Source organism: Harpegnathos saltator, unplaced genomic scaffold (genome assembly GCF_003227715.2).
Source record: "Harpegnathos saltator strain DR-91 unplaced genomic scaffold, Hsal_v8.6 scaffold534, whole genome shotgun sequence".
Lineage (NCBI taxonomy): Eukaryota > Metazoa > Arthropoda > Insecta > Hymenoptera > Formicidae > Harpegnathos > Harpegnathos saltator.
Genome location: NW_020230354.1, coordinates 537,442 through 547,500, shown reverse-complemented (window position 1 = coordinate 547,500; position 10,059 = coordinate 537,442). Strand labels below are relative to the sequence as shown.

Sequence of the window (10,059 nt, the reverse complement as noted above, 5' to 3'; positions counted from 1 at the left end):
TCGTGCGACTCGTAGATGATCTCTCGATCGAACGAGATGCTCGGCGCTCGTCCTCGAGCGCCTAATGTTATCGAGAGACGTTGATCGTTCTCCTCCTTGGAGAGACGAGCAGCCGACTAGGTCATGTGAGTACTCACGACATCGTGGCAACGTCGCGTAAATTGCATGCGATGTGTTGCTGAAACGATGGTTGGACGTTTCTGAGGTGTGCGTTCGTGCGACCGGAGCCATGAGGATTAGCGCGTTGCGGAACCGCTTCGCCGGGTCGTGTCGCGCGCGCGCGCGCGCGCGCGCGCGCGTTTGTTAATTGCCGCTGAATAATCGAATCTCCGCGGGCTGCACCCCCGCGGCGATGCACACGCAGCGTGCGGTCTTCATGGTGTTTTCGCAACGCGTCGAAATAGAAGAGAGTCTTCTTTCCTTTGCAGTCTGTCCGGATGCCCGCGAGCCGACCGCTCGCAGATCCAGGCGCATTCCCAGGAGCTCAAGTGCCCCACGCCGGGATGCGACGGTTCTGGACACGTCACGGGAAATTACTCGTCGCACAGGAGTTTGTCCGGTTGCCCGCGAGCCAACAAGCCGAAGAGTAAACCCCGCGATGGTCAAGATTCTGAGCCCTTGAGGTCAGTGTACGTGTACGCTTTTATTTGTACACGCTCCTCACTTCGACTGCACTTCCTCTCTGGTCTGGTTAACGCGAGGATCAGTCGCTTCTCTTTCTTCGCGGGCGAGGGATACTAATCGGACGAGATCTTGTCGAACAATCGCAATTCGTTTCTAAAGATACTCTTCACAAACGATCATGATACATCATTAGATTGCCGATGCCGATCATTGAGATATCATTTGATGATTTGATGAAAAAGAAGATATACATACATCTTCAAGTTTTGCGCGAGGAAATTCAGATAGCCCGATAGACACATCCTGCGAGCACACATCGCGGTGTGCGCAGTCAGCGAATGAAATTGACAAGTGCAAAATTAGCAGATGAAAACCGACGCCGACAGAAACAACGAAACAGGGGGTGCGAAAAGAGAACCGAGGGCTATCGGACACGGACGCTCGATAGGCTTTGGCCTCAAGACGCGACTACATCTCGCAAGTTGTGCAATTTGCGGGCACGGCAGTAATCGCGATCTCAATTTGCGTTTTCGTCGCGTTCGCACGTTGCACACGTAGCACAGCTAACGCAGGTATCTTCTCGACCGCATTGCACGTACCAGGAGGCTGTCGCGCGAGACCGAAAGGGGAAATCCCGTTCCCTCGTAACCGCATCCTAACTCCCAGCCCGAATTATATCCCGCGCAAAGGCGAAGACGCTGACTAATAACTGGCGGTTTCCGCTCGTTTCACGCTCGCTCTGTGCGGATGGATTATGTGGTGTTGGTGACGGTGGTGTTGGCATTTTGGACTACAGATGTCCAATCCCGGGTTGCGACGGGTCCGGCCATGCCACCGGCAAATTCCTGTCGCACCGCAGGTAAGGCTCTCGTAGAGGAGGAATCCTCGCGTAGCTCGAATCTCGCTTGAACCTCGCGCGTGCGTTCCTCTTTGCGGCGGCTGATTAATCTCTCTCGTTTGAATATTTTCGGTCCGCGACGCCGCGCATACTTTCCACGTTCATTGCGGGTGATTGAGTGCCTCGAGCGGCACGATCGGTCGGTCTGATGATTACACACAACCCCCCGAGATGCGCGTGTTGCATGACCGTATTTCCAACCGCTGCGATCACAGCTAACGCGATAATTACGCGGAGATCCTAGATAACGCTCTGCTGAGTGAACCCGGCTAATGTTTACGGCGATCGATCGATCTCGTTCGTTCGGATTTATTTTCGGATTAATATCACTCTCTCTCTCTCTCTCTCTCTCTCTCCCATGTCAATTGCGAGATTGCAAAATTAAACGTCGTGAGTGCCTCCGGCACAACTGGCTGGCCTGATAATTGCTCGTAATAGTATTTCCAATCGCCGTGGTTACACGATAATAATCAAGCGGGGATTCTTGATAACGCTTCAGCGAGTGAAACTAACGACGTTTACGGCGACGATCGAATAGCACTTTTTTCCACATTGATTGTAAAATTGGAAAATCTAACGTCGCGTGGTTGCTTCTGACACGATTGACCGGTTTGATAATTGTAATAAATATAAATCGAGAGGTATCGAGATGGATCGCACGATGAATATTCTCAAGCGCCTGCTGAATCACAAGAGCGATAATTACGTGGGGAGGGGGGGGGGGATGATCCTTGATAACGATTTGACGAGTGAAGCCGACGGTGTTTACGGCGACGTTTGTCCATGCGTAATCTTCACGCATCCTTATTTCCTGATTACAGCGCGTCTGGCTGTCCGATCGCAAACAGGAACAAGATGCGAGTACTGGAGTCCGGCGGCACGGTCGAGCAGCACAAGGCGGCCGTGGCGGCCGCGACGGCCATGAAGTTCGAGGGTGTTAATTGCCCCACGCCCGGATGCGACGGAATCGGCCACATAAACGGCTCTTTCTCGACACACAGATCCCTGTCGGGCTGCCCGATAGCCGGCCACGCCGTGAAGAAACCGAAATTCGAGGATAATATGAGCATGTACGGCAAAGGAATCACCGGTGAGGATCGAGTTGCCTCTGATGACGCCTCCTGCGGCTGTCGATACTTAACGATCGAAGAATAAAACTGTCAGAGCACGCTGTGCGTGAGAGAACTGGTCGTTCTCGACGAATCCGATCGAATCTCACTGAATGAGCGAGACCGCTTGAGCTCTTCTCGCGCGCGCAGCTGCCAAAAGAATTGAAAACTACCGAGACACGTCTCGTGTCTCTCATTAGTACGCGATAGAAAGAGAGAGAAAGGAACTATGTTCTAGAGTAGATAAGACAGTTTAAGTTCGCCCTCTGTTCTTTTCCACTATGCTTGCGCATCGTGCTCGTTCAGGAGCTTCGTCGCCGACATACAACGCTCATACACGTCTCTTCGCCACGGTGTTCGCGCGAGGGGATTGACGGCCGATGTGCAAAAACAAAAAAGAAAGGGGAAAAAGAAACGAAAAGATCGCACCCTGTTGATTTCGCCACGCAATGATGACGTACGTGAGGTCTCTGGACGAGCGCGCTGCTAAAACATACGGAATTATGTACCTTTCTTTGTAAACTTGTGCATATCTAACCTTGTACTTGATCCCATGCTACGCCATACTCTGCTCTTCACGCAATGATGTGCTGTCATACCATGAGAATGACCCCCCAGCCCCTTCCCGTCCTTCCGTTTTTTCTTGACTCTCAAGGAGTTCGTTTTCTTGATTTCTTTCTCTTCAAGTATTACTTTCCCCCGTCTCGACTTTTTTCGTTCTCTCAGCGACGACGAGAATCGATCCAGATTTGCGAATAATCAAAAAGAAAACAAAAGAAAAAAAGAAAGATCGTCGCGATATCGATTGAAACGCGAAACGGTGAAAGAAACGCCACGAAGTAAGCTCACGAACGAAAGAGGAGAAGCACCCGCAAAACAAACCAAAACCAAAGAAAAAAAGAAAGAAAAAGAAAACAAAAATGTCACACGTACGATCAGTAGCGTTGTACTTTGTGTAATCGTTTCTTCTCTTTTCTTTCTTTTCCTTCCTTTTCGATTCGATCCCGCGCAGGTACCTCTTCCTTCGTTATGTACAAGACAGAAATGTAAAACCAGAAAACCAGCCGTATGTCTTAATGAAATGGAAAATAATATATTCTGATTTATTCTGGGATCACGATCAGCTCCTTTCCTGTTGAGCTTTGCGGAGCACGATTACTTTTGAAGGTAAGGGACTGACGTATTCGCCACTTGTTTCTTATGTGTTTTCGGTGTTACATACAAAATCCACACACCAGTATCTTTTTTTTCTTTTTTTCATATTCTTTACGAGACGACGTCCGAGTGTTGGCAACGATACTATCCATGCGCTACGATGTGTCGTGTTCCGTCTCCGGCACGATAAATTACCGTAAAAGCTTTCTGTCTCTCTCTCTCTCTCTCTCTCTCTTTCTTTCTTGCTCTCATCTTCACGCGCGGCCACGCTACATTCGCGCAATCAACGCCAGCACTCGGTTTCTGCCGTCTCTGTCTCTCTCTATTTTTTTTCTTCTATCTGGTATGATGGCACCTCACGCTAAATCCCCAAGACACCCCGACATCGTCCCGATCATCGTACCACTCCCACGGCACTCCTGTCAGGTTCGTGCGTCTCTTACTGAATCGGAGCACACGCTTGATCGAACGAGCCTCAAAATGTTTCTCGCTTTTCCGCCGAGATGCGTGATTCTCACGATTGGCACGAACCGTACGCAGAAGAAACCGTATACCGTCCCTATTATTATCTCGAGACAAGCTCAATTGCAGTGACTTGGGCCGAGCGAAGCGAAGGGACGCGCGAGGGGTGGCGCACCACCGGGATTCGGAGCACTTCGCTTCAAATCCGATCGATTCTAACGACGCAATGTCCATTCTCCTCGCGCACAAACAAGCCGCATCGCCTAAGTCGCTGCCTGAACTGATATCCTTGGCGTTAACTACTTACATGCTCGCTAACATTGTATCCTAACATATGTATCGCGTCAAAAGAGAAACCCCGTTCGCAACCCCCGTTCCGAATTATTCGATAATGACGCTTTCCGATCGTGATTGCTCTCGAGCGAAAGCGAGCGTTGTACCTTTTTATGGAGTAAGCCTTTTATTACGAAAAAAAAAGAAAAGCAACGAACGCGCTTCCGTTTGAGTACGGTAGAATTCGTGCGAGGCTCCCGTCAGACCTCGCGGGGCCTCGAGTCGCGCCGGTTTCCAGTGGTTTCCTCCGCAATCCCGCTGCAGAGCGAGCGCTCTCAATTACAATTTCGCGTGTCGTCGCTGATGATAAGGAAACCGACTGGAAGCCGACCAGCACGATTCGCTTTCTGCCGTACGACGGACAGTCGTACCAAACTGGACCGTGTCTGTCCTTGTCCTCAGGGGTAGAAGCCGGTGGTCCGGCTCACGGGGGTGCGGTGGGCACGGGTCAGGGTAACTCGAGCGGTAGCGGGACCGCCGGTGCCCAGAGCGAGGATCTCTACACACTGGAGGCTGAGATCACCGAGCTCCAGAGAGAGAACGCCCGGGTCGAGTCGCAGGTCCTACGCCTGCGCTCGGATATCACAGCCATGGAGAATCAGCTCAAGCAGGGTGAAAAGGTCAGTGTCTGCTCAATCGGTAACGGTATACCCTGTGTCGAGTAAATAGGGAATATACGAAAAGCGCGCGAACGATCCGAGTCTTATCATGCTTACGTCATATAGATTTTCCTCGTTTCAACGTTTTTACCGAATTTTGGTACTCGCGTCAGCGAATTGCTCGCGCCGTCGTGTTTACCCTTGGTCGGACATGGGATAGTGTCTTTTATTTTACGGAGAAATATTCCACGATTGCATGGTATCTTTTTGTTAACCATAAGTTGATACCGCGCTTGAATAATCGGATGTTGATTAGTACATCTCGTATATCTCGAAAAGAAAAAAATTCGCGAGGGAAGTTCTGTGTTCTGGGAGGCAAACGTCTCGGTTTCACCGAGGCAACTCGGAAGTAGAGCGAAACGTATGGTTTTTGAAATTACAGACACTCGAATTTCGGTGCGCTTCTATTATCTACTTGCCTAAACTCGATCGGTGTATTCGAGAGCTCTCATCATCTCCTCTCGACTTCGTTCATTTTGCGTCTCCAGTCGCGAGAAAGAGTTGTCGAGTACTCGTCTCTGAATACGAGAGATTTGATTGTGTTCATTTAAACGAATTAATTGTTCATTATCATTTCTTATCAGTCGTGTGCATGCATGGTCACAGTGGAGGCAATTACGTGGTCGCGGAATACCGCGCTATCCACTGGCATTGAACAAAAAGGCGCTTATCACGTCGCTCGTCTCTCTCTCTCTTTTCGCAGGAAACGTCAACGATAGCTCAGCGTAACAACAATCTGACCGAATACTACCAGTCGCTGCGCGACAACATGATCTCCCTGCTGGAGCATGTGCGAATACCGAACGCCCCGGGCGGACCGCAGGAGAAGATAGGCCACGAGAACTTCGACAGTTACCTGACGAAGCTGCAGACTCTGTGCACCGCCGACAGCTACTGCACCGACGAAAGCAACCGGCCGATCTACGAGACGGTGAAGACAGCTCTGCAGGACTTCACGGTCCTGCCGACACCCATCTGAGACCATCCTTAAGGCTCGACGATTGGGTACTGAGAGCGTCGCTCGGAGCTCGCGCGAGACCCGCAAGCGACTCGACGACCTCGTGTTCGCGTCGTGGATCGCGGTCATAGTTCACCCCCCGCTCACCGAGTGCACCGAGTGAACGAACGGCGCCGATGAGAGACGTCCCGGCGGCCGAGGAGACGACCAAGGACCGCCGGCGTCGATCGTCACCGAGCTCCGCGCGGGATCGGCCTACGACCTTGGGAGAAACCCGACTTCGTGACGCGTGATTCACCCGGATGCCGCGGCGGCTCGGCCGTACGACGCGTACGTCATACGTGGCCCTCGCGTGGATTTCGGAGTGCGTCTCGCGAGAGACGCGTGTCTCTCGCAAGGTGTACTCGCACGCGAGCTGCGACGGAGGGTGAAAGTGCCGCGTCGTGGCCGGCCGAGAGCACGCCGAAACCGACACACAGGCGCACAGGCCGTTCTGTGTCAGTGAGCGCGCTGTCTAACGGCATCTAAACCGGATGACGGCTCCGTGAGCATCCATCCGAGCTGCAAGCTTGACGGACTGTTATTCTACTACACGCGGAGCGACGTTGCTCATTAGCAATATATCTTTTGTACATAATGAATGAATCTGCGTCAAGAGTATCACGATCGACGGATCGCGGCGGCTGCGGCTGTCGTCGCCGCCTCGTAATGTAAATACACACGTACACACATACACACGTATACGGGCTCACAGGGCACACACGTACACACATGCGTCCACATACATACATATATATACACGCATACGCACGCACATACACACGTGGGTGCGACACATGCAACACACGTAACACACGTATACAAACACACACCACTCAATAGAAGGGGAATGCATTTATATATTATTCGACGGGTCGATGGTTAATGCTCTAAGTCGTGTAAAGAGGAAAAAAGACATGAGGAAGGAACAAGATTGACCTTAGCTGTATATCGGATTCTTGCCGCTGCACTTTACCGCTGTGTAACTGTTATTACCGTTTTGAGCGATCGACGCGCGCGCGCGACTTACGAGGATACCGGCCGGCGTGTCCACCCAATGACGCTTCTGCTGAACCGAGGGCTACTTATAAACCAAGTTTATCGGCTAACCATTTACCAGCTAGTCACTATTATTATTATTATTATGATTATTACTACTACTACTATTATTACTACTACTGTAACTGTTACAAACCAGCCGGATCGTTTTTAGCGACTAATCCAATCGTCACATTATTGCTACCACTACTCTTACTACTGTCGATACAGTATAGTCACGAGTATATATAAATATATATATAAATATATGTATATATATATATATATATATATTTATTTATTTATATATTTATATATACCAATGCATTTATATAATATTAACGAGTCTATGAGAGAAAAGTGCGACGCGTTGTGTCCATAGGTTGTACATATAGTCACAGAGATATACAATTATTATAGAGGTGGGAGAGAATCGCTGATGATAATGAGCGGCGATTCTGGTGAGACGATGAGAGAAAGAGAGATGGAGAGAGGGAGAGAGAGAAAGACAGAGCGAAAGAGAGGAGACGTTCACGAGATAAAGAAGTGTTGGACTCCTCTTCACCGATAGATGTCAATGGTAAGCACGATGCAATGTCGAATTTATAAGTGTTCGAGGCACGAATCGCAGGTGATCCGACAATCGCGGATCGTTCCGTCAAGGATACGAGAGATGGGATCGAGAATGAGCGTATCCCGAAGGGATACGGTGCGGCCGATTCGGTCGGAGGATACTCGTTCGTACGTGCAATAATTTTAGGATGCGTCGCATTCTCTCCTGTACATTCGCGAATTACTTGCCGCACCATGAAATCACGTGTACATTTTGCATCGGCGCGGTTGTTACTGTTTCGTTGATCAGTTTACGTTCCTATTTATTCTGATTATTATTACCATCATTGCGTGTTCGTTTCGCTGCTGGATCGAGGAGAAAGCTACGAGAACCTGTAAATACCGAAAGTCTGAAGCGCGAGTCGTAGGAGCCGACGCTTCTCGTGGGAACTACATTAGAGTTACGAGTGTTATTATTATTATTATTAATATCATCATTATCATCATCATCATCATCATCATCATCATCATCATCATCATCATCATCATCATCATCATCATCATCATCATCATCATCATCATCATCATTCATCATCATCATCATCATCATCATCATCATCATCATCATCATCATCATCATCATCATCATCATCATCATCATCATCATCGCGGGGTATATCACGCCCGGAATTTTCATTTTCGCGCTGGCTGACCTTTCACACCCACGTCGATCGACATAGATGCGATGTTAAACGTTAACACCATGTTAACAAAATTGGCAGCACGGTGAAAAACGAGACGGGAAAGGACTTGAACGCTCCAAGGACGTTGAAAATGCACGTCCCGTCTTGTCCCGACCACAAGAGTTGAGCCAGCTAATTATAAATAACGAGAAAAGATATGTCCACGTGCGAACGGTGCCGTCGGAAATTTAATCGACTCATTGTGCTAATTAATACAATAATTAATACTACCGGCAAGATGTACGGCACGTTATCGCAGCAATGGCGTAAGACGTGAGATATTTTTAATATTCTTATTCCAAACTCTTGTTATCGCAATGAGACATACGCAGTGCCGAAAATCGAGTAGCAGATATGTCGATCGGATAATCAGTGATTGCTGGCGTGCAAGGCTGCGTTACATTAAGATTATACTGAGTTCGCTCCAAATGTGAGTACGTGTGGTGTATGTATATAAAAAAAATCGGGATGCGGAAGTTATGGAGGTATTAATTGTTCGTCTGTGAGGCTGACGAGGTGGCGGAGGAAAGCATGCAGAAAAAGTAAATATACTTTAACCAACCACCGTGTAGTGAGAGTAATAATAAACTAAAGATAGCGATAGTCGACCGACAATTACGAATAATCTCGACGTTATAATTATTCTTGTCACTATCATTATCATTATAATTACCATTATTATTGTCACTATCGTCATGCGTTTCTTTTACTGCGATTTTAGCGCGATTGACGAGTACGAAGGTGGAATGACATGCGAATGTGGGATGAATAGATTAACCAACAATCGACAGTGACTACATTTTGACTTTCCCGCATCACCTCCCGCGTTCCGTTGCAATATCATTGATATACTCGGCGGTGTCATTATTCGTATCATTATCGTCGTCATCTACTAGTCATGTGTGTGATAATTGCTATTAATACTATTATTATTATTATTATTATTTTTATTATTAGCATTAGTTTGATTGTTATTATTATTATTATTATTATTATTATTATATTATGATTGCTATTGTCGGTTCAATTTACCATCACTCTCTGTTGCCGTTATGTTTCATTATCATTGCGATTATGATTGTTGCCGTTAATAAAATTCTACAGGTATATAAGTTCAATAACATGCTTTAAGTAAGTATAAATGTTACTCCGATTGAATAAAGGGTATTTATCGATGAATACTGATCAAATTCCTTCCACGCCTTGTAGAACACGTTGCGCTCGCTTGACGAGCCGAGACGCGATACGTGTGGAAATCGAATTTAACGAGTACGTACGTGGTCTTATCGACTTCGTAAAGATATGTACGTTTGCGTCATTAAATTACGTCTAAAGTAATAATGAGTCACATCACCTGAGCGATGTGAGATTCCGCAAGAAACAATGGTAAAAGAGACAGAAGGAGAGAGAGAGAAAGAGAGAGAGAGAGAGAGAGAGAGAGAGAGAGAGAGAGAGAGAGAGACTAAGGAGGTCGAGTATGTTGAAGAAC

General features: G+C 48.0%; 1 protein-coding gene across 7 annotated transcripts in view; it reads left to right on the top strand.

Moving 5' to 3' along the window:
* LOC105186775 (probable serine/threonine-protein kinase DDB_G0267686) overlaps nucleotides 1-7,513 on the top strand; it is a 123,517-nt gene extending 116,004 nt beyond the window's left edge. For 4 of the 7 annotated variants that reach the window (XM_025303136.1, XM_025303134.1, XM_025303132.1 and 1 more), the window contains 5 exons: nucleotides 429-629; nucleotides 1,421-1,483; nucleotides 2,344-2,612; nucleotides 4,984-5,201; nucleotides 5,944-7,513. In XM_025303136.1, coding sequence (XP_025158921.1) covers nucleotides 429-629; nucleotides 1,421-1,483; nucleotides 2,344-2,612; nucleotides 4,984-5,201; nucleotides 5,944-6,219 — 1,027 coding nt within the window. In that variant the 3' untranslated portion in view covers nucleotides 6,220-7,513. Of the gene's footprint in view, nucleotides 1-428; nucleotides 630-1,420; nucleotides 1,484-2,343; nucleotides 2,613-3,755; nucleotides 3,799-4,983; nucleotides 5,202-5,943 lie in introns of those variants that run through there. The other 3 variants (XM_025303133.1, XM_025303131.1, XM_025303137.1) reach the window with 2 other exon arrangements.
* The last annotated feature ends 2,546 nt before the right edge of the window (nucleotides 7,514-10,059 follow it).